Here is a 24,960-nt window from a genome sequence, read left to right on the forward strand (position 1 = left end):
TAGTTTTGTCTACACTGACTGGCAGTAGAATATCAGGATTTCAAGCAGGGAATGTCGGCTTGTTGGTGACCTCGGATGTAACTTTTGCTGCCCTCTGCCCAGGGGGCCAATGTCCAGTCTCAGCTCCAGAGACAAAACTATTTCCATTTACAGCAACGGAGACGAAATGTCCTCTTGATGTTTGCTTTCTGTACTCTTTTCAAAATAACAAATTGCTGGTGGGAGGGGTGAAAACGCCCTCAGTAAGCAGAAAATTGTCATAACAACCTTGAGGACTGATCTTGGGGCATAAAGGAGTTTTCTTTTTCAGTTGCAAAGTGGTAACTTGGTTCTCAAACTGAGTCCATTCCGGAAGTCCGTTCCAAAACCAAAGCGTTCCAAAACCAAGGCATGCTTTCCCACGGAAAGTAATGCAAAATGGATTAATCCGTTCCAGACTTTTAAAAGCAACCCCTAAAACAATGATTTAACATGAATTTTACTATCTAATGGGAGCATTGATTCATAAAATGAAAGCAATACACAATGTATTGCAGTCACACAATCAATCAATCAGTAGCTGAACTGGGTTCCACACAGTCACAAAAACAAAACGAAAAGAGCCACGAAAACAAAAACGCAAAAATAAATAGCAAAACCAGACTCACCTCAGTGTAACACTCAAAACAACATGTTCGGCTTCTGAAAAATGTTCACAAACCAGAACACTTACTTTCAACCCCAACCCCTGTAGTTATAATTCGTGGATTGCCATCTGATTTTATTCTGATTTTAATTTGATTTTAAGCTGTATTTCATTCGATTGTTTGATTTTATGTTTTAATGTATTATATACTTTGATGTTCGCTGTCCTAAGCTCATTCCTGGCCCGAGAGGGCGGGATATAAATATTATTATTATTATTATTATTATTATTATTATTATTATTATTGGTTTGCAGTGTCTGGGTTCCAAGTTGTTTGAGCACCAAGGCGTTTGAGAACCGAGGTACCACTGTCTTGGAGTTGGTTTTCTCTGGGCGATGTGAGATGGGCTGGAAGAAGGCTCTTTGCTGATGGAGGGCTGCCATCTTCAGGAAGCATGTTGTCATCTCAGTTGGCTTTCAGGGGCTTCGACCAGCATCCTGGGACCACAACTCCCACCCCCCCAGGCAACACAGGGTCACTCCAAATTTCTGGAGGGGGCCCAGACTGGCAAAGGCAGGGCAAGAGCCATGCCAGTTCTTGTGGTGCGCTTGAGAGAAAGAGGCATTTCAAAGAGGCGACATAACAGAAGTTTGCAAAATTTCCGTGGCTTGGAGAAAGTGGATAGAGAAGGGCTTTTTCTCCCTCTCTCATAGCACTGGAACTGTTGGAATGATTTAGGGCAGAAGGAAGGAAGTCCTTTTTCTCCGCAGTGCAGAGTTAAATGGTGGAACTTGCTCCCTCACGAAGCAGCGATGGGAAGCAAAGTAGACAGCAAAGTAAGGTAAAGGTAAAGGGACCCCTGGCTGTTAGGTCCAATAATGGCCAACTCTGGGGTTGTGGCGCTCATCTCGCTTTATTGGCTGAGGGAGCCGGTGTACAGCTTCCGAGTCATGTGGCCAGCATGACTAAGCCGCTTCTGGCGAACCAGAGCAGCGCACAGAAATTCCATTTACCTTCCCGCCTGAGCGGTACCTATTTGCACTTTGTGCTATTGAACTGCTAGGTTGGCAGGAGCAGGGACCGAGCAATGGGAGCTCACCCCGTCGCGGGGATTCGAACCGCCGACCTTCTGATCGGCAAGTCCTAGGCTTTGTGGTTTAACCCACAGCGCCACCCGCGTCCTTATGTATGTGTAGATAAAACCAAATATCCTAAAGACACCATAGTCTGTGCTGATCAAGGAAACAAAACCTGGGTCTTGAGACAGAAGACTCAAAGGCAGGGGTCAGCAAACGTTTTCAGCAGCTCCACTGTCCCTCAGACCTTGTGGGGGGCCGGACTATATTTTTTTTTGGGGGGGGGGGGAGAATGAATGAATTCCTATGCCCCACAAATAACCCAGAGATGCATTTTAAATAAAAATGCACATTCTACTCATGTAAGGTAAAGGTAAAGGGACCCCTGACCATTAGGTCCAGTTGTGGCCGACTCTGGGGTTGTGGCACTCATCTCGCTTTATTGGCTGAGGGAGCCGGCATGCAGCTTCCAGGTCATGTGGCCAGCATGACTAAGCCGCTTCTGGCGAACCAGAGCAGCGCACGGAAACGCCATTTACCTTCCCGCCGGAGCGGTACCTATTGATCTACTTGCACTTTGATGTGCTTTCAAACTGCCCAACTTGGATGGCTTTAAAAGAGGATGAGATGAATTCTTGGAGGTCCCAATTAACATTTATAAAAAAGCCTGAAGCTTTTCTGTTAGGGATTGTAGGAAAAGACCTGCCAAGGAAAGTAAAAAAACATTTTTTTGTATGCGACAACGGCAGCAAGTGTCTTAATAGCACAAGGATGGAAGAGTGAGGAAATACCGACTAAAGAACTGTGGCAAGAAAAACTGATGGACTACGCGGAATTGGTGAAATTGATACATAAACTACATGGCAAGGATAACTGTGACTTTAAAGAAGAATGGGAACCTTTTACGAAGTACTTAAAGAAACAACAAAACGAACTGGACTCCTTGGCAGGTTCCTAATAATTCCTAATAATTTTTTTTAAAAAAAAGAAGGAGCAACAAAGGCAATAAAGAAAAGAAAAGATGAATTCTTGGAGGAGGATGATAGGACTCTCGATGGCTCCTAGCTGGGAGGGCTCTGTTCTGCCTCTGCGGTCGAGAGGCAGCAGTGCGTCTGAATCCCAGTTGTGGAAACCAGGAGGGGAGAATCATAGAATCATAGAGTTGGAAGAGACCACAAGGGCCATCGAGTCCAACCCCCTGCCAAGCAGGAAACACCATCAGAGCACTCCTGACATATGGTTGTCAAGCCTCTGCTTAAAGACCTCCAAAGAAGGAGACTCCACCACACCCCTTGGCAGCAAATTCCACTGTCGAACAGCTCTTACTGTCAGGAAGTTCTTCCTAATGTTTAGGTGGAATCTTCTTTCTTGTAGTTTGGATCCATTGCTCCGTGTCCGCTTCTCTGGAGCAGCAGAAAACAACCTTTCTCCCTCCTCTAGGTGACATCCTTTTATATATTTGAACATGGCTATCATATCCCCCCTTAACCTCCTCTTCTCCAGGCTAAACATGCCCAGCTCCCTTAGCCGTTCCTCATAAGGCATCGTTTCCAGGCCTTTGACCATTTGGGTTGCCCTCCTCTGGACACGTCCCAGTTTGTCAGTGTCCTTCTTGAACTGTGGTGCCCAGAACTGGACACAGTAATCCAGGTGAGGTCTGAGCAGAGCAGAATACAGTGGCACTATGACTTCCCTTGATCTAGATGCTATACTCCGATTGATGCAGCCCAGAGAGTTGCTCTGGTGCTTGATTTCCTGCTTCTCAGTTTCCCCACAGGAAGACGGCTGTCACCTGTGAGAGCAGGATGCTGGCTTCATCCTGCAGCCTCTTCTTCTGCGCTTATGCTCAGCACCTGATGATGCACCTTGGCTAAATTGGTGGGTTGGGCTGAGTGGCTCTCCATTCTCTTCTGAGCCTCTGACGCTTTGCTTCCTCCCAAAAATAAATGCCTCTCTTTTTTTTAGGGCACAGCCATCCTTTCCAGCGAAAGTAATGCACGCACAACACACTGTCCAGGACTCTGGTGAAAGCACTTATTTTCCTTTCAGGAGGAACAATGGAGATATTTTCTCTCTCTCTCTCCCTTCTCTCTTTTGCTGCTCCTGACTGTTCTGGGCTACGAGATGGGATCTATTTTAGAGAGGCTTGATTTCCAGACCCTTGATCCTCTCGGTCGCCCTCTTCTGCACACCATCCAGCTTATCAACATCCTTCGTAAATTGTAGTGCCCAGAACTGGACACAGTATTTCAGATGTGGACTCACCAAGGCAGAATACAGAAGGACTATGACTTCCTTTGGGACGTTGGTGGTGCTGTGGTCTAAACCACAGAGCCTAGGGCTTGCCGATCAGAAGGATGGTGGTTCGAATCCCCACGACGGGGTGAGCTCCCATTGCTCGGTCCCTGCTCCTGCCAACATAGCAGTTCAAAAGCACGTCAAAGTGCAAGTAGATAAATAGGTACCGCTGCGGCGGGAAGGTAAACGGCATTTCCCTGCGCTGCTCTGGTTCGCCAGAAGCGGCTTAGTCATGCTGGCCACATGTCCCGGAGGCTGCACGCCGGCTCCCTCAGCCAATAAAGCGAGATGAGCGCCACAACCCCAGAGTCGGCCATGAGTGGACCTAACGGCCAGGGGTCCCTTTACCTTTATGACTTCCTTAAATCTGGACCCTGGACTTCTGTTGCTGCAGCCTAGAATAGCATTTGCTTCTTCTTCTTTTGCTAATGCATCACACTGTGGGCTCATGTTAAGCTTGTGGTCTGCTAAGACCAGGGGCATCTCAAGGGGGTATGGTCTGCCCCAGGTGTCATGCCTGGGGGGGGTGACAAAATCCCCCCCAGGTGGATCGGTGTGGTGCAGCTCAAAATTTGGCCGTGTGTGTGTGTGTGACAAAATTTTTGTTGCACTGGGTACCACCTGACTTTGCTACGCCTCTGGCTAAGACCCCTGGATCCTGTTCACATGTGCTGCTGTCAAGCCAGATACATGTGAAGAGGATATTGGGGTTGTTGCAGGAATTTATGTATAGGTTGGGGGGGGTTTCCCCCCAGCAGATATCATGCACATGCAGCCCACTACCAAAATCAGCATAATCAATTTTGTGACTTTTGTGATTTCCCCCCACGAAACACTTCATCAAAGTTTCTTCCTATCTATTCAAAGGGCCTTTGCTGCACATGTACTGGGATGCAATCTCAAAAATGATAGAATGATCTCGATACGAATCCAAGGCAGACCTTTTAACATCACAGTAATCCAAGTTTATGCACCAACTACTGGTGCTGAAGAAACTGAAATTGACCAATTCTATGAAGACTTACAACACCTTATAGAAGTGACACCAAAGAAGGATGTTCTTCTCATTATAGGGGATTGGAATGCTAAAGTAGGGAATCAAGAGATAAAAGGAACAACTGGCAAATTTGGTCTTGGAATTCAAAACGAAGCAGGGCAAAGGCTAATAGAGTTCTGTCAAGAGAACAAGCTGGTCATCACAAACACTCTTTTCCAACAACACAAGAGACGACTCTACACATGGACATCACCAGATGGGCAGCATCGAAATCAGATTGATTATATTCTCTGCAGCCAAAGATGGAGAAGCTCTATACAGTCAGCAAAAACAAGACCTGGAGCTGACTGTGGCTCAGATCATCAGCTTCTTATAGCAAAATTCAAGCTTAAACTGAAGAAAGTAGGAAAAACCACTGGGCCGGTAAGATACAATCTAAACCAAATCCCTTATGAATACACAGTGGAAGTGAGGAACAGGTTTAAGGATTTAGATTTGCTGGACAGAGTGCCTGAAGAACTATGGATGGAGGCTCGAAACATTATACAGGAGGCAGCAACAAAAACCATCCCAATGAAAAGGAAATGCAAGAAAGCAAAGTGGCTGTCCAATGAGGCCTTACAAATAGCGGAGGAGAGAAGGCAAGCAAAATGCGAGGGAGATAGAGAAAGATACAGGAAATTGAATGCAGAATTCCAAAAAATAGCAAGGAGAGACAAGAAGGCCTTCTTAAATGAGCAATGCAAAGAAATAGAGGAAAACAACAGAATGGGAAGAACCAGAGATCTGTTCAAGAAAATTGGAGATATGAAAGGAACATTTCGTTCAAAGATTACCACAATAAAGGACAAAAGTGGTAAGGACCTAACAGAAGCAGAAGACATCAAGAAGAGGTGGCAAGAATACACAGAGGAACTATACCAGAAAGATATGGATGTCTCGTACACCCCAGGTAGTGTGGTTGCTGACCTTGAGCCAGACATCCTGGAGAGTGAAGTCAAATGGGCCTTAGAAAGCATTGCAAATAACAAGGCCAGTGGAAGTGATGGTATTCCAGCTGAACTATTTAAAATTTTAAAAGATGATGCTGTTAAGGTGCTACACTCAATATGCCAGCAAGTTTGGAAAACTCAACAGTGGCCAGAAGATTGGAGAAGGTCAGTCTACATCCCAATCCCAAAGAAGGGCAGCGCTAAAGAATGCTCCAACTACCGCACAATTGCACTCATTTCACACGCCAGCAAGGTTATGCTTAAAATTCTTCAAGGAAGGCTCAAGCAGTATGTGGACCGAGAACTCCCAGAAGTGCAAGCTGGATTTAGAAGAGGCAGGGGAACCAGAGACCAAATTGCAAACATGCGCTGGATTATGGAGAAAGCTAGAGAGTTCCAGAAAGACATCTACTTCTGCTTCATTGACTATGCAAAAGCCTTTGACTGTGTCGATCACAGCAAACTATGGCAAGTTCTTAAAGAAATGGGAGTGCCTGATCACCTCATCTGTCTCCTGAGAAATCTCTATGTGGGACAAGAAGCTACAGTTAGAACTGGATATGGAACAACTGATTGGTTCAAAATTGGGAAAGGAGTACGACAAGGCTGTATTTTGTCTCCCTGCTTATTTAACTTATATGCAGAACTCATCATGCGAAAGGCTGGGCTGGATGAATCCCTAGCCGGAATTAAGATTGCTGGAAGAAATATCAACAACCTCAGATATGCAGATGACACAACCTTGATGGCAGAAAGTGAGGAGGAATTAAAAAACCTTTTATTGAGGGTGAAAGAGGAGAGCACAAAATATGGTCTGAAGCTCAACATCAAAAAAACGAAGATCATGGCCACTGGTCCCATCACCTCCTGGCAAATAGAAGGGGAGGAAATGGAGGCAGTGAGAGATTTTACTTTCTTGGGCTCCATGATCACTGCAGATGGTGACAGCAGCCACGAAATTAAGAGACGCCTGCTTCTTGGGAGGAAAGCAATGGCAAACCTAGATAGCATTTTAAAAAGTAGAGACATCACCTTGCCAACAAAGGTCCGTATAGTAAAAGCTATGGTTTTCCCAGTAGTGATGTATGGAAGTGAGAGCTGGACCATAAAGAAGGCGGATCGCCGAAGAATTGACGCTTTTGAATTATGGTGCTGGAGGAGACTCTTGAGAGTCCCATGGACTGCAAGAAGATCAAACGCATCCATTCTTAAGGAAATCAGCCCTGAGTGCTCACTGGAAGGACAGATCGTGAAGCTGAGGCTCCAATACTTTGGCCACCTCATGAGAAGAGAAGACTCACTGGAAAAGACCCTGATGTTGGGAAAGATGGAGGGCACAAGGAGAAGAGGACGACAGAGGACGAGATGGTTAGACAGTGTTCTCGAAGCTACAAACATGAATCTGACCAAACTGCGGGTGGCAGTGGAAGACAGAAGTGCCTGGCGTGCTCTGGTCCATGGGGTCACGAAGAGTCGGACACGACTGAACGACTAAACAACAACAACAACAACAACTGGCTCACAGGGAAAACTTCAGAAATTCCTATAGACATGTGAGCTCAGCTACTCAGCAGCCCCTCTGCTTGAGTGCCAGACAGGTAGCCATTCCAGAAATAACAAACCCAGATGAAGACAAAAGGATGTGATGAACTTGGCTGGGAAACAGGGAAATGTAAATATCTCTTTTGTTACACTTGATGGGTTTTTGGTGGAGGGCAAGGGGAACCATGGGGCAGGGTCCAGGATGCTCAGATTCCGGCCACCAGACCTCCCCTTTCATGATGTAACCCTGATGTAGTTGGGATGTAACATGGGGATTAGCAGCTAATAAAAGTTTGGGTTCTCTTTTGTTCGGGGCTTCCATCTTGCTTCGTCCTCCATTGAGTTGAAATCCTGTTGCGACAGTTTCAATAAAGACCAGCCTACTGACTGCTGTTTTGCTCCAATTTTCCTGGCTGGTGTCCTTGCTTTTTTGTCCAAGGGAGCCCTCGGATTTCTCCGTTAACAGGGTCTATGAGGTCCACAGGTTCCATTATGAAATCTGGGAGTTTCAGTCCCAAATGCCAGTGTGAAAGGACACACCTCTGGGAGCTGGGGGGAGCACCCACAGACACGCTCTTACCCTATAGGAAGCATCTGGGGCAGCTGAAGGAGGGGGCAGCAGTGCTGGAAGTTGGTGGGTTGCATTGGTGGAAGTTGGTGGGTTGCAGACCCCCTCACTCTGCTCCCAGCACCAGGCAAGGGTTATCGTCGGACTCTTCTGCGGCTTAAAGGAATTATCCAAGAGCCGTTTATTCGCCTTTCCGATCTTAAATGCATCAATCGAGCGCTGGTTTCAAAAGGGCATTTCATAGACTGCGAGCGATAAGTCTGCATTTGGAGATTATCATATTACCCAGAGTGGAAATTTAATCTCCTTTGGACAAAAGGAGGCAAGGAGAAGAAGCTCCCTACTGCCTCCCGGTGGTAGAAGAGGGGTACTGCTTGGGATGGGGGAGGGGAAGCCAGAGGCCTTCATTCAGTTAATCAATTAACTAATTAATGACGACGCTGCTTCAGATTTCAACAGGGATCTGCTAGCAGCTTGCAAATCCCAACAAAACAAAACCCTGCATGAGAAATACAAGTTCCACATTCAAAATAAAAAAAAATACAACCATTATTGATTGATAATCTGGTTGCTTTAGCTCACTTGATAGAGCATGAGACTCTCTTTTAGAACACATATGTATTTATTATCTAAGCCCCGATATCATCAATTCTTTCAATAACCCGTTGCTTATATTTCAAATCCTGCCTGTGACTTCATTTATAGTTTGATAGGTAGTGGGATGTGGGTGGTGCTGTGGTCTAAACAACTGAGCCTCTTGGGCTCATTGATCTGAAGGTTGGGGGTTCGAATCCCTGTGATGGTGGTGAGCTCCCGTTGCCCTGTCCCAGCTCCTGCCAACCTAGCAGTTCAAAAGCACACCAGTGCAAGTAGATAAATAGGTACTGCTGTGGTGGGAAGGTAAACAGCATCTCCTTGCGCTCTGGTTTCCGTCACGGTGTCCCGTTGCGCCAGAAGCAGTTTAGTCATGCTAGCCACACGACCCAGAAAGCTGTCAGTGGACAAACGCCGGCTCCCTTGGCCTGAAAGTGAGATGAGCGCCGCAACCCCCCCCCCCATAGTTGCCTTTCACTGGACTTAATCATCCAGGGGTCCTTTACCTTTACCTTAATAGGGACATGGGTGGTGCTGTGGTCTAAAACACTAAACCTCTTGTGCTTGCTGATTGGAAGGTCAGTGATTCAAATCCCCACGACAGTGGTGAGCTCCCGTTGCTCGGTCCCTGCTCCTGCCAACCTAGCAGTTCGAAAGCACACCAGCGCAAGTAGATAAATTGGTACCGCTGTGGCGGGAAGGTAAATGGCATTTCCATGTGTTCTGGCTTCTGTCACGGTGTCCCGTTGCACCAGAAGCGGTTTAGTCATGCTGGCCACACAACCCAGAAAGCTGTCTGTGGACAAACGCCGGCTCCCTCGGCCTGAAAGTGAGATGAGCACTGTAACCCCAGAGTCAACTGCGACTAGACTTAACCGTCCAGGGGTCCTTTACCTTTTAATTTTGTGGTCTAAACCACTGAGCCTCTTGGGCTTGCCGATCAGAAGGTCGGCGGTTCGAATCCCCATGACGGAGTGAGCTCCCATTGCTCTGTCCCAGCTCCTGCTGACCTAGCAGTTCGAAAGCACACCAGTGCAAGTAGATAAATAGGTACTGCTATGGTGGGAAGGTAAATGGCATCTCCTTGCGCTCTGGTTTCCGTCACGGTGTCCCGTTGCACCAGAAGCAGTTTAGTCATGCTGGCCACACAACCCTGAAAGCTGTCTGTGGACAAATGCCGGCTCTCTCAGCCTGAAAGCGAGATGAGCGCCGCAACCCCATAGTCGCCTTTGACTGGACTTAACCGTCCAGGGGTCCTTAACCTTTTACCTAGTCCATCAGTGGTCACCATTCTTCCTTAAACAATTCGTCGCAATGTCCTCTTCATTTGACAGTCAGTTTTGCCTTTTCTGCATAGCCGAGGTCTGAACGTCTCGAGAAGGACCACTGCCCCCTTCCCCAGCTGCTCCCTTGCCCCTGGGATGTGGGTTTCTCTTCAGGTATCAATCCCTCTTCATCCATCCACACAGGTGAATCCCTTCCGGGACCGGATCTGCAAGGTCTTCTCCACCGACGGCTACTTCACCTTTGAGGACATCCTTGGGATGGCATCTGTCTTCAGCGACCGAGCGTGCCAGAGCATTAAGATGGAGTATGCTTTTCTGATCTACGGTAGGGTGTTTCCCTCTGAATTCTCCTTGTGGCAACCAGGGTCCGAGGACTGTGGTCATCGCTTTGTGGGTGGGGTCAGGGCCGGATTTAGGATTTGATGAGGCCCTAAGCTACTGAAGGCAATGGGGCCTTTTATGTGTCCAGCTGTCCTTGGTAGCCACCAACCTGGCCATCACTCTATGGGTCTCCTCCATGGAGGAGGGTGGCTACTAGCCAGGATGGCTATTAGGGCTGGGTGAAATATCGATAGATCGTCCAAAACTGAAGTCCATGTCGTGCAATCAGTTTCATGATCTTTGACTTGGCAATATATAAAAAATCATGGTTTATGTTAGGGCTGGGCGATATATTGCCCCAAACTGGGTTGAAGTTCATATTGTGATATTCGTTTCATAATTGTCGACCTGGAGAATCAAGATCTGTGCATGTGCAAAAATTACAATGCGGGGGAAACTGTGAAGCCAGCCCATGCCTCTACCTGCCTCCTATGTTAGACATCGCGATGTATCAGTACATTGTAATGTTTAGCTGGTGACTGTGGAGGTAACGCTCCGCTTTGCGAAGGCAAACCTCACACCAGATATGCAACAGTAGGTCAAGAAGCATTATGCCTCCTTTCCCTGACCATCTTGGCTAGAAAACGTGCTGACATGTGTATTTGCTAATGCTGGAAATGTGCTTAGATGGAAATACGTTAAGTTCAGGGTGGTTTCACTACTGTTTCCAATTGTTGACTTCTGCTAATAAAAGGAGCCTTGGCAGAGCTAGTTGGCAGCTTGCTTGGAGCGTGCTTGCTAGCGTGCTTCTGCACAGCTCACCTGCATTCAATTCAACCTCCCGTCGTCTCCACATCACAATGTTGAAAGCCAGGTATTGCCCTGCCCTAATGGGCACCTGTTTTGCCAGAGGTAGCAATGCTTCTGAATCTCAGTTGCTTGAAACCCTAGGAGGGGAGATGGTTGGCATTGGGTGCAAATCTTGCTTGTGGGTTTCCCATAACGGGCATCTGGTCGGCCACTGTGAGAACAGGATGCTGGACGAGGTGGGCCATTGGCCTGATCCAGCAGCCTCTTCCGATGTTCCTACGTTGTGACCCATTCCATCTGTACATTTTGCGATGCTTCCCTTGACCAGATTTCAATGACGACGGCTTTGTTGACGAGGAAGACCTCCAGAACGTCATCCGCAGATCAATCAACAGGAACAACCTCAGCGAGGAAGAGATTGCCTCTCTGGCCAACCACGTGCGTCTCGCCCCACTTCCCAGCATGCCCTTCCTTTTACGAGATCTCCAGAGACCTTGAGACAAGACGCTGGCCATGCTGGGATGCCCCGCAATGGCCAAGGGGGGATGGAGGACACAAATTCCTAGCACAGTACTAGAGTAGAGCAAGCTTGTTTCAACCTTCCTCAAACTGGTACCCTCCAGATGTTTGGCACCACAACTCCCATCAGCCTGAGTCAGCTGGGCTCCCTGTCTTCTCCCCCACCAGCGCCAGCCACCATTGCACCCAACACCATGGCCCCAGGGGCTGTTGGGAATTGTAGTCCATTTTGGACCAAGAAGATGCAGGTGGTCCTTGAGTTGCTGATTAAGAAGGTGGAGGCGCAGAACAAGATGAAGGAGGCCAACTGGGAGAACTTTAGGCGTGGTCCTCGGCGCATGATTTCCATGTGCTTTGAGAGCAGTGTTGGGAGGAATGTTCCAACCTCAGGACTGTGAGGCTATATACCGTATTTTTTGCTCTATAGGACGCACCTTTTGCCCTCCAAAAACGAAGGGGAAATGTGTGTGCGTCCTATGGAGCGAATGCAGGCTCCTTGGCTTCAGCGATAGCAACGCGAAGCCTCCGAAGCGCAGAGGGAGAGCTCCCCCCGCGCTCTTTGCCTTCGCGTTGCTTTCGCTGAAGCTGCCTGAAGCCCCCGGAGCGCAGGGAACTCCCGCTGCACTCCGGGGGCTTCAGGCAGCTATCCTCAAGCCTTCGGAGTGCAGCAGGAGTTCCCGCTGCGCTCCGAAGGCTTGCGGATAGCTGCCTGAAGAGCGAGAGGGGTCGATGCACACCGATCCCTCTTGCTCTCCAGGCTTCACTTTGCTGGAGAGGCGCTGCACAGTTTTCCCTCTCTGCGCAGCGCCCCTTCAGCGAAGCGGGAGGAGAAATGGAAGGGGCTCCGTTTCTCCTGCCGTTTCTCTGAAGGGGCGCTGAGCAGAGAGGGGGAGATTTTTTCCCGCCTGTTCTCCCCCTCCTATGGCCCGGTGCGACCTATAGAGCAAAAAATATGGTATATTCTCCTATGAACTCACCCAGGCTCTGAGATCTTACATTTTTTAAAAAAATTGGAGGGCACCAAGTTGGGGACAGCTGACTTGCTCCATCCTTTGGCTAGCAAACAGGAGATGCTGATCTCATGTTCAGAGCCAGATGGTTTGGGGTGTAGGTCTCTCACACAGGGCATTCCTGTTGGTTGGGACACCTGTGTGAGGAAGGGGTGAGTGGTCTTCAAGGCAGACATTTCTGTTCCAAGCAGGTCCTGGAGGAGGCCGACTTGGATCACGACAAGATGCTCTCCCTGGTGGAGTTTGAACACGCCATGACCAAGTCTCCAGACTTCCTACAGTAAGAGCCCTCTCAAAAACTCACCTGAGCTATCCAACCCTCGTCGCCACGGGCCCAGCTCCGAAATCCCCCTCCCATAATATAATAATAATAATAATAATAATAATAATAATAATTTATTATTTGTACCCCGCCCATCTGGCTGGGTTTCCCCAGCCACTCTGGGCGGCTTCCAACAAAGATGAAAAATACACTAAAATGTCACATATTAAAAACTTCCCTGAACAGGGCTGCCTTCAGATGTCTTCTGAATGTCAGGTAGTTGTTTATTGCTTTGACATCTGATGGGAGGGCATTTCACAGGGCGGGCGCCACCACCAAGAAGGCCCTCTGCCTGGTTCCCTGTAACTTGGCCTCTCACAGTGAGGGAACCGCCAGAAGGCCCTCGGAGCTGGACCTCAGTGTCCGGGCAGAACGATGGGGGTGGAGACGCTCCTTCAGGTATACAGGACCGAGGCCGTTTAGGGCTTTAAAGGTCAGCACCAACACTTTGAATTGTGCTCGGAAACGTACTTAGTCCCCACCGCAAACTTTTAAAAACTGAGTAGGGCAAGCTTTCCATGACAGTCACCCTTTCAGCTTGATGGTGGCGGTGACAATTTCCAGGGGACAGAGCTATTACTCTCATCCCCACTATTCCTTGCCTATTATAAGGATATAATAGATTTATTGCACACCCTTCCCTCGCAGCTCTTTTAGGCTCTACTTCTGAGAAAAGGGCAAGATGGCGGCACACAATATCCAGACGTCACACAAGCCAAGACGCATAAAAGCAACTCTTCCAGAGGGACGCTTCCATCACAGATATTTTTGTAGGGAAGGAACCCAGGCAGCAGACACGTCTGTATATTTTGCAGGATAATAAAATTTGACTGTTGAGGAATGGCAAAGAGCATGGAGTTTCTGTGGGAATGTTCAGGGATCCAGGAGAGGATATATTGTTTGATTATAGCCTTTCCAACTTGTGTTAGCAAGTTCACAATTTAGCAGAATTTTTAAACTCACAGCGGATGCGTTTTATCAGGCTCACTAAAGCCTCTATAATAACTGTTTTGGTATTTTCCCCTTATTCCCTCATAAAAGATAAGACACAACACAGTTTTCTATAAAAGTATAAAAAGAGTTTACTCACATATCATTCTGTTCACAATAGGATCCCAGAAGTCAGACTTAGCTTAGAAAAGTAACATACACTTGGAAACTATCTCATAAGGAGACAGTCCCTTTGTCCTCTCTTGGCTGGAGAAAAAGAGAGCATCTTTGGCTAAGCAGATGCTTCTTCTTCAAAGAAGCCCTGCTCTGTGCTTTTGTCGTTACCTGCACAGGTGAGGCCACGGCCACCTCTAGTCCCATGCAGAGGAAGTCTGTGCCAGCCCAGAAGGAAACAGGAAGTTTACCTGCTGGCTGGACAAACATTCCTTCCCATGTGTAAACATGTTCACTCTGGGAATGTTGTACTTGACTGCACTTGTGTTTCACATCCCACAGTTTCTCATATCTCCATCTTTTCCTCCCCATGGAAGTCGGTTGCGTTTTCAGTTCAGAGTGGGCCACTGGGGAAGAGGGTGCCAAATACACGGGCTCCTGCTTACAAAAGAAAGGGAGGGGGGAATGATAGGGTTGCCACCTTAGTTCTGGCAAAATGCAACACAGGGCAGGGTGGTGATTGTTCTTGTGAAATCCCAGAGGTTGGGAATTCCTCCACACCCATTTGCACCCTGAATTCTCTGCACACCCTTAATTCTCAGCACTGCAGATCAAGCCTTCCTGGTTATGCTCCACGACCCCTATTCCAGTTTTGTTTTCCTTTTAAATGATTTTTATTACTTTTTTTTAAAAAAGATACAAAATTCTGCAAAATACAGTGTTCCCAAAAGGGATCTGATGGCAATATACCGAGTCCATGTACAATTACAGATCACGGTCGAAGAAACGCAGACATATAACGAAACCCGCTCCCGCTGAATTGGAGAAAACAGCCTTTTGCAGAAAACTCAAAGTGCAAGGCCAAAAGGAAGTGTGGATGAACCCTCTCTTGCGGTAACTTTTCCAGCAGATGGAATGCCTACCATTAAGTTATTATCAACTGGTGATCTCATTAACCCAGCAGTTCAGCCATTCGCACAAGTTTATCTCCACGAGTATTCAGAGTGCGCAGGGTGCCAGGCAAGCAACTCAGCTAAATCTTTGCAAGCTCAGTGCCTCTGCCTGCCAGGAACTTGTCTGGACTTGATAGTGCCCACTCTGGAAAGTGGAAATGAGGTGGTGTTTTGATGATTGGTGCATGGAGGTTTTTCAACAGAGGTTGGGTGGCCATCTGTTGGGGATTCTTTAGCTGCATCGCAGGGGGTTGGACTACAATACGGTAATCTTTATTGTCATTGACCCATACAGAACAACAAAATTGAAAAAGTCTACATCAGACATTCAAAAACCAACAAGCCTGCTATCCCAGCCTGGTTAGCCCCCTAAAAACTCTGACACCCCATAAATAAATACAATATACTCCCACAGAGACTACCTTACACTGCGCTTAAAACCAAAATCGCATTTGGGTAAAAACTGTTTCTCAGGCGGCTAGTCCTTGTTTTTATAACCCTGTACCTTCTTCCAGAAGGCAGGATCTGAAAAAGATCATTTCCGGGGTGTGCACTATCCTGCGCTATCTCTGCCGCTTTCTTATGGCACCTGGAAGCATAGATTTGATCCAAGGTGGGAAGAGTGCACCCAATTATTCTCTCCACAGTCTTTACAACCCTGGACAGCATTGTTTTTCCCCTGACCGTGCAGCTCCCAAACCACACACACAGACCATAAGTTAATACGCTCTCAACAGTACAATGGTAAAATGCCATCAACAGGTCCTTTGAGAGATTGTTTTTCCGGAGGACTCTCAGACTAGAGGACCTATGGGGGTCCCTTCCAACTCCACCATTCTAAGATCAGACTAGCCCTGCAGCTGGATCAGACCAAAGGCCCATCTGGTCCAGGATCCTCTTCCCCACGGTGGCCGAGCAAACGCCTCCGGTTGCCACAAACAAGACATGCTCACAGGAGCGCACTCCCGCTTTTGTTTCCCAGAAACTGATCTTCATTTAGCCCTTGTGACCAGAGGCCACCAAAAGCCTCTAGCCAATTCCTCCAGGAATCAGTCTAATTCCCCTTTAATGGTATCCGAGTCTGTGGTCCATGGTCGCATCCCACACCCTCCAACGTTTTGCTCTGATGAAAATAGGGACGTCCTAAGCAAAAGCGATGTGGGTGGCGCTGTGGGTTAAACCACAAGCCTAGGACTTGCCGATCAGAAGGTCAGCGGTTCGTTGCTCGGTCCCTGCTCCTGCCCACCTAGCAGTTCGAAAGCATGTCAAAGTGCAAGTAGATAAATAGGTACCGCTCTGGCGGGAAGGTAAACGGCGTTTCCATGCACTGCTCTGGTTCGCCAGAAGTGGCTTAGTCCTGCTGGCCACATGACCCGGAAGCTGTACGCCGGCTCCCTCGGCCAATAAAGTGAGATGAGCGCCGCAACCCCAGAGTCGTCCGCGACTGGATCTAATGGTCAGGGGTCCCTTTACCTTTAAGCGAAAGCGAGGCTTTCTGGGATCAAATCAGAAACCTGGACGGCTTCTGTAATTCCAGGGCTGTCCCTGGAAAACAGGGGCACCTGGAAGGTCTGGCACCTTCTGTGAGTCAATCCCGCCGTTCAACTATTTGCCGTGTCTGGGATTGTGTGCAATGCAAACAACACAGCTGACCATACAAAAATTGAGGCTCGCATAGTGTGTCTGAGGGATGGCGGGTGGGGGAATTTAATCACTGGGCTATGCCCCAGAAGTTCATTTTTTATGGGATGCAACTTTCCCCAGGTATTCCTGGGGCAACATGATATGGCAGGACTGGAAGAGAAAACCCAGCTCTTGTGATCTCCCGTTGCCCGGCTCTGACGTCCGTCCCGACAAAGGCTGACAACGGCGACTTGGCGGTCTCTGCTCAGGCCCTGTATTCGAAATAGCTGTCTCGGACTTCTCTCTCTTGCAAGGTCACCCTCTTCCCCGAGGGGAAAGTCTGGTACGTCCGCAGGTTCTCCGGAGACACGCGATGGAGGTGCCACAATGTTTTGGCGCTCAGCGGTGGGCTGGAGGTCAAGGGGAGAACAAGCACACAATGGGAGAAATCGGTTACATGGCTGATGGCTAAGACTTGAATGCAGAAGGGATAATAATAATAATAATAATAATAATAATAATAATAATAATATTTTATTTATATCCTGCCCTCCCCAGCCAAAGCCGGGCTCAGAGCGGCTAACAACAATAAAAGCAACACAGCATTCTAAAATCATTTCATTTTAAAATCAGTTCAAAATCAAATTAATGGCAACCATTGGGCTAACGTTCGATGAGGATTACAGAAGGAGGGGGTCAGGCTGTGCCTTGGCCAAAGGCCTGGATGAACAGCTCTGTCTTGCAGGCCCTGTGGAAACATGTCAAGTCCCACAGGGCCCTAGTCTCTTGGGACAGAGCGTTCCACCAAGTCGGGGCCACAGCTGAAAAAGCCCTGGCTCCTTTTGAGGCCAGCCTAACCGTCCTGTGGCCTGGGACCTCCAAGATGTTTTTATTTGAAGACTGTAAGGTCCTCTGTGGGGCATACCAGGAGAGGCGGTCCCGTAGGTACGAGGGTCCTAGGCCGTATAGGGCTTTAAAGGTTAAAAACAGCACCTTAAACCTGATCCTGTACTCCACCGGGAGCCAGTGCAGCTGGTATAGCACCGGGTGAATGTGATCTTGCAGTGAGGACCCCGTAAGGAGTCTCGCCGCGGCATTCTGCACCCGCTGGAGTTTCTGGGTCAGTCTCAAGGGCAGCCCCACGTAGAGCGAGTTGCAATAGTCAAGTCTGATGATGGTGTTATAGGAATTCTAAGGTCTTATGTATATAAAATGAATGTTCATAGATGTGCAAGGCAAACACATACATAAGCATATAAACCACATGTCTGAAACAGTACAGGAGAACAATCCTGAAGCCGTTTTGACGCTCCCAAATTGACCTCAAATATTTCTCTGCAAGGAGGAAGGAAATGGGGAAAGCTTTCCCATTGTCTTTGGACTGTAGGGGCTTAAAGATAAAGGTAAAGGTACCCCTGCCCGTACGGGCCAGTCTTGCCAGACTCTAGGGTTGTGCGCTCATCTCACTCTAAAGGCCAAGAGCCAGCGCTGTCCGCAGACACTTCTGGGTCACGTGGCCAGCGTGACAAGCTGCATCTGGCGAGCCAGCGCAGCACACGGAACGCCGTTTACCTTCCCGCTAGTAAGCGGTCCCTATTTATCTACTTGCACTTTGACGTGCTTTCGAACTGCTAGGTTGGCAGACGCTGGGACCGAACGACGGGAGCGCACCCCGCCACGGGGATTCGAACCGCCAACCTTTCGATCGGCAAGTCCTAGGTGCTGAGGCTTTAACCCACAGCGCCACCCGCGTCCCTTCCACTGTCCGGGCGCTTGGCCCGGCCCGAGGCCCCGCCGGCGGGGAGCCTCTCAACCGCGGGGCACGGGCGGCTAAGGCGGAGCCCCCACTTCCCCGGCCTCATCCCCTGCGCAACGAGGCCGCTCGAGTCTTTGAACCGCCGCCCCGGAGGGCGCCAGGTAGGGGCTTATGCCTCCCTGTAAATACAGTCTGGCAAGTATCTGTTCAGCTGAGCACACTATCAATATGCTACTACTACTACTACTACTACTACTACTAATAAATACCCCATCCATCTGGCTGGTTCTCCCCAGCCACTCTTAAAAACACATTAAAACATCAGACATTAAAAACTTCCCTAAACAGGGCTGCCTTCAGATGTCTTCTGAACGTCAGATAGAGATTCCGGAAGCATTTAGCATCTCAAAGGAATGGCCAGACTACCCAGAAAAGGCAACCAAGTACAGTGGTACGTCGGGTTAAGAACTTAATTTGTTCTGGAGGTCCGCTCTTAACCTGAAACGGTTCTTAACCTGAGGTACCACTTTAGCGAATGGGGCCTCCCGCTGCCGCCACACCACCGGAGCACTATTTCTGTTCTCATCCTGAGGTAAAATTCTTAACCCGAGGTACTATTTCTGGGTTAGCGGAGTCTGTAACCTGAAGCATATGTAACCTGAAGCGTATGTAACCTGAGGTACCACTGTAAGGCAATATCAGGTATCCTGGCAGACAGAAGAGAAGCAACACACTCAAATTTCTGCTGTAGACCGCCTCCTTCTGTGATGTATGTATGATGTTTTTGGGGGCAGTCTTGAACTACAGGGGAGGCAATTTCAACAGTCTATATAAGGGCTTGCGCACCATTGTTCTGGGTTCCTCATCCCTCCTGCGTGTGGTGAGTGAGGACCCTGTTGCAACAGTTTAATAAAGATCAGGCTTACTAGCCGCTTTGCTTCTCAATATACTCTGGTTGGCATGGCCGTCTTAAGCATATCCGGCACCATGGTGCAAAGTTCTCTCTGCCTCTCCCCCCCCCCCCGTTTCCCAGAGTTTTTTTAGGGAGGACAGTGCTGCCGGCGGGGCTGGAGGAGGCGTGCAGTGGCTGGAGGGCGGCTCCTCCAGCGGGGAAGAGGTGGAGGCTGGACGTGGCACCTCCCGGCTCAGCTGGCCGCTTTGTGTCGTGTTGGCAACGGTAGACGGAGGCTCTGGGTGCGACGCTGCTTTGGTGCAGCATGGCGGAGGTGGGCGAGGGCAGTGAGGTGATGCTGGGAGGCGCTGCGTCCAGCCTCAGCCTCTTTCCTGGTGCCCTCCAGGACTTGGCGCACTGCACCACTAGCCTCTATGGATAAGACGCCTCTGCTCGTTGGCCTCTGTTTTTTTCTCCTTCCGATAGGGAACCTAAAAAAGGACTCTATGTGGGCTCTTGGGTACCCCATAAGGGGAAAAGGAGCAGTTTTTTCTTATAACAATGGGAATCCCAGAGAGGAACTTCCTCTGCGCCCCTGGAGGTTATGGTGGAATAGATGGGTGACACCTGGCTTGAGAGCAGTACATGTGAAAAGGATCTAGGAGTCTTGGTTGACCACAAACATGACATGAGCCAACAGTGTGACGCGGCAGCTAAAAAAGCCAATGCAATGCTGGGCTGCATCAATAGGAGTATAGCATCTAGATCAAGGGAAGTTATAGTGCCACTGTATTCTGCTCTGGTCAGACCTCACCTGGAGTACTGTGTCCAGTTCTGGGCACCACAGTTCAAGAAGGACACTGACAAACTGGAACGTGTCCAGAGGAGGGCAACCAAAATGGTCAAAGGACTGGAAACGATGCCTTATGAGGAACGGCTAAGGGAGCTGGGCATGTTTAGCCTGGAGAAGAGGAGGTTAAGGGGTGATATGATAGCCATGTTCAAATATATAAAAGGATGTCACATAGAGGAGGGAGAAAGGTTGTTTTCTGCTGCTCCAGAGAAGCGGACACGGAGCAATGGATCCAAACTACAAGAAAGAAGATTCCACCTAAACATTAGGAAGAACTTCCTGACAGTAAGAGCTGTTCGACAGTGGAATTTGCTGCCAAGGAGTGTGGTGGAGTCTCCTTCTTTGGAGGTCTTTAAGCAGAGGCTTGACAACCATATGCCAGGAGTGCTCTGATGGTGTTTCCTGCTTGGCAGGGGGTTGGACTTGATGGCCCTTGTGGTCTCTTCCAACTCTATGGTTCTATGATTCTATGATTCTATGAATATTCATTCCAGCCTTGGATTTTTAGTTTTTGCATACCTATATCAATCATGTTAAGAAAGACCAACACACACACACACAAACACGATTGGGTTGGGGTGGGGGAAACGGTCAACATCCCCATAAGAAAACTCTGATTTTTCCAACGAAGTAAATAAATCAACCTTTCTATTGACAGCATGCCCTTTTTAATATGGTAGTAGTAGTTTAGGATGCCTCTTTGCTAGAGATTAGCAGAGTCTGCAAAAATAAAACGTTTTCATAGTGTTTCGATTCATACCTTGGAAAAGGTTTATTGAGGAAGGATTGCCTAAAGCTGCCCTGAGTTCCCTTGGGGGTATAAATGCAAAGAAATACTAATAAAGAACAGTTTCCATGGGGAGAAAACAAAACGTGCCACGGAAGTTCTCGTTATCAAATTGAAAAGCAGGACGTAAATACCTGAAATAAATCTTGTATGCTCTGAAAAAAAGAAAAGAAAGGAAAAAAGAAAGACCCCAGTTGGAGCTCCCTAAACTTCAGGGCACTAAAAACTAGGGCTGGGGACCACACAATGGGCTCAAGCTGCAGATGGGTAAGTCTGTCAACTTCCGTTTCGGTTTCTCATTCCGTCTTAAATTCTCGTCTTCACACTGCCACCACAGTTTGCAATTATCTTTAAAAGTATTCACAAGCATCTGCCATCATTTAAGCCTGCATTTCTCCTTACATGCAAGTCTTTCGGAGTAATTTTGCACAATATGCAAGTGATCTCTCCAAATAAAATGCATTATTGTATGTTATTTTTGTGAATATATACACATCTTTATGGGGGGCGGGGAACGTTCCCTGAATATGCTTCTGTGCTTGCTCTAGTTATCTCCTGCTTAGACTACTGCAATGCACTCTACATGGGTCTACCTTTGAAGGTGACCCGGAAACTACAACTAATCCTGAATGCGGCAGCTAGACTGGGGACTGGGAGCGGCCGCCGGTACCACATAACACCGGTCTTGAAAGACCTACATTGGTTCCCAGTACGTTTCCAAGCACAATTCAAAGTGTTGGTGCTGACCTTGAAAGCCCTAAACAGCCTCAGCCCAGTATACCTGAAGGAGCATCTCCACCCCCATTGTTCTGCCCAGACACTGAGGGCCTTCTGGTGGTTCCCTCCCTGCGAGAAGCCAAGTTACAGGGAACCAGGCAGAGGGCCTTCTCAGTGGTGGCGCCCACCCTGTGGAACGCCCTCCCACCAGATGTCAAAGAGAAGAACAACTACCAGACTTTTAGAAGGCATCTGAAGGCAGCCCTGTTTAGGGAAGCTTTTAATGTTTAATAGACTATTGGATTTTAATATTCTGTTGGAAGCCGCCCAGAGTGGCTGGGGAAACCCAGCCAGATGGGCGGAGTATAAATAAATAAATAAATTATTGTTGTTGTTGTTGTTGTTGTTGTTTAGTCGTTCAGTCGTGTCTGACTCTTCGTGACCCCATGGACCAGAGCATGCCAGGCACTCCTGTCTTTATTATTATTATTAGTAGTAGTAGTAGTAGTAGTAGTAGTATTAGTATTATTATTATAAAATTATCTTGGCTGGAGAATGGAAATGTCAGAGGATGGCTGTATCTTGGGGACATGTCTTGTTTTGGAAAGCATGGAACAGGTAGGATCACGTTAAAATGTGAACTGGGCCGAATTTCTCCCTCTTTCCTGTTTGCCAAACAAGAAGCAAAATACAAACGCAATCCAATAAACAAAACAGACAAGCCGAATTTCCTAAGATCAGCTCACATTTCACCAGCCAGAGAAAAACAAACACCTTCTACCTTTCCCTTTGCTTCGCTCATCTGCTATTGATCCGCATGTCTTGCCTCTTCCCAGCTCTGACCACGTCTTCCAGATGGAATTAAATGGACCCAGGCAGGCCCCTTTAATTCCAATCTCTTGTCTTATAGATCCAAACCTACAGCCACAACTGTTTGGGGCTGCCTTTCTGATCTGTCTTGCTTTCCTGAAAATTGCTTTTCAGAACCTGAATTTGTGCATGAATGCTTCTGGCTCAGAGGAGACTTTTTTTTCGTTTTTAGAGAAAAAGAGTGGAGAAAAAGGGTCAGCATTTGCCTCTGCGGGTGGGAGAAAGGACAGTGCAAGGACACAAGATATAGCCTGCAGACAGACCCTCTGTGGAACCTGGCCAGTGGAGAGGTTGCAGAGCATAGCTGGGACATTTTGTTAATAATAATAAGAATAAGAATAATTTTATTATTTATACGCCGTCCATCTGTCTCGAGAGACAACAGAGTGCGATCCAAGGAGTTAAACTGCTAGATAATCACAGCGCCTGCTGTGGCTGCAGAGAACGTTAACTCGCAGCTGCTGTCTCCCGTGTTGTTTTTGCTGCAGTTGCAGCACCAAAGTGACTTCCCCGGGTGCAAGCCTGGGCAGCATGCATGGAGGTCTTGGGCTGCCCAGATGGCAAGACGCCCCTCCCCTCAGCCTGGCTGATGTGCTCCAAAGGAAAGCAGAGCAAGATGTCTGGCCCCGGCTGGGCTGCAGGAATTGCCGAAAGGAGGCGTACAAGGCACCATCCAACCGCCTTAGGGACTCCACTCCAGATTTCTGTAGGGCAGGGGCGTCCAACTCCCGAGACACTGCGATCTACTCATGGGAAAAGAATCTGGCAGTGATCAGGTCAAAGTTGTTGAGCTTTTTTTTGTGTAAAATGTCGAGCTTTCTTTAAGGGAAAAAGGAATAAGTCAATAAGGGAACAGCCTCACAGCGGGGAGACGAAAGATGAAGAGGTAAAATCAGTTCTGATTAAATGGGCACAAGATGTAGGTCATAACATTATGATGGAAGAAAGATTGGAAAAAGTTATGGAAAACATTTAAAATTTACAGATTGTTCCCTATTGAAGGAGAATTACATGAAGATGATGTACAGATGGTACACAACACCAGTGAAGTCAGGGAAAATGTACAAAACTAGTTCATATGTTGGAAGTGTAAGGAAAAGGAGGGGACATTTCATATGTGGTGGGATTGTAATGTAATTTAAAAATTTTGGAAAAGGATATACAACGAATTGAAAAAATGTTCCATTTAACATTTGTTTAAAAACCTGAAGCATTTTTGTTAGGGACTGTAGGGAAAGACCTTCCCAGAAAGGTGAAAAACATCTTCATGTATGCGACAACGGTCGTGAGAGTTCTAATAGCACAGGGATGGATGACTGAAGAAACCCCAACTTAAGAATCATGGCAAGAAAAATTGATGTACTATGCAGAACTGGCAAAATTGACATATAGGTTACGGGACAAGGATAACTGTGACTTTAAAGATGAATGGGAACCTTTCACAAAGTATCTGAAGACGCAACAAAGCGAACTGGACTCCTTGGCAGGTTTTGAATAAACATCCACAATTTTTTTACTGATAATAATCAGCTAAACAGTTTGAGGATCTATACAACTCTGTAATATGCGGAAAATAGCATTATTGGAGAAACCAAAGACTGGAACTGAGGGAAGTCAGGGGGGGGGTGAGGTGGGGGAGGAAAAATGGGGGGGGGGAAATAAGGATATGTTTTTTGGATAATATGTTTTATTATAACTTTGAATAAAAAAAATCAACCCCCCCCCCAAAAAAAAAGATAAAATGTTGAGCTTTCTTTAGGGAGAAAAGGAATGAGTCGCTCTCACCAAAAGAACGATCAGGGAACAAACAGCCTCACAGTGAAAACTACGTATTCCGTTCTAATGATCATGCACTGTTGCAGGAATTTATGTCTAGGTTGGGGGGGGGGGGTTGCCCCTCCAGCAGATATCAAGCACATGCAGCCCACTACCAAAATCAGCACAATCCTTTTTGTGACTTTTGTGACTTGTCCCCACAAAACACTTCATCACAGTTTCTTCCTACCAATCCAAGGGGCCTCTGTTGCGCAATACCAAATGTAAGAATTCACTGTTAAATGTCTCTATGTACTGGCTCACTGGGAAAACTTCAGAAATTCATCTAGACCTGTGAGCTCAGCTACTCAGCAGCCCCTCTGCCTGAGTGACAATTCCTGCCATCCTGATACCTGAGTGCCAGACAGGTAGCCATTCCAGAAATAACAAACCCAGATGAAGACAAAAGGGTGTGATGAACTTGGCTGGGAAACAGGGAAATGTAAATATCTCTTTTGTTCCACTTGATGGGTGTTTGGTGGAGGGCAAGGGGAACCATGGGGCAGGGTCCAGGATGCTCAGATGACTGCCACCAGACTTCCCCTTTCATGATGCAACCATGATGTAGTTTGGGGGGGGTGTAACATGGGGATGAGCAGCTAATAAAAGTTTGGGTTCCCTTTTGTTCT

At 47.7% G+C, this 24,960-nt stretch overlaps 2 protein-coding genes and 1 long non-coding RNA gene across 3 annotated transcripts in view; 2 read left to right on the plus strand and 1 right to left on the minus strand.

Annotated features, from left to right (window-relative positions):
• CIB4 (calcium and integrin binding family member 4) overlaps nucleotides 1-13,809 on the plus strand; it is a 40,043-nt gene extending 26,234 nt beyond the window's left edge. Inside the window, exons 4-7 of the mRNA XM_083432812.1 lie at nucleotides 10,163-10,304; nucleotides 11,439-11,548; nucleotides 12,831-12,919; nucleotides 13,610-13,809. Of these exons, the coding sequence (XP_083288938.1) occupies nucleotides 10,163-10,304; nucleotides 11,439-11,548; nucleotides 12,831-12,919; nucleotides 13,610-13,631 (363 nt within the window). The 3' untranslated portion in view covers nucleotides 13,632-13,809. The remainder of the gene's footprint in view (nucleotides 1-10,162; nucleotides 10,305-11,438; nucleotides 11,549-12,830; nucleotides 12,920-13,609) is intronic.
• The window catches only part of LOC310674053, a 220,604-nt gene that overhangs the window by 185,457 nt on the left and 10,187 nt on the right, over nucleotides 1-24,960 (plus strand). The gene's annotated exons all lie outside the window — the stretch shown is intronic.
• CIMIP2C (ciliary microtubule inner protein 2C) overlaps nucleotides 16,701-24,960 on the minus strand; it is a 30,887-nt gene continuing 22,627 nt past the window's right edge. The window contains exon 4 of the mRNA XM_083432805.1: nucleotides 16,701-17,051. Within this exon, the coding sequence (XP_083288931.1) occupies nucleotides 16,907-17,051 (145 nt within the window). The 3' untranslated portion in view covers nucleotides 16,701-16,906. The remainder of the gene's footprint in view (nucleotides 17,052-24,960) is intronic.

Source organism: Podarcis tiliguerta, assembly GCF_965153285.1.
Source record: "Podarcis tiliguerta genome assembly, chromosome: 3".
NCBI lineage: Eukaryota > Metazoa > Chordata > Lepidosauria > Squamata > Lacertidae > Podarcis > Podarcis tiliguerta.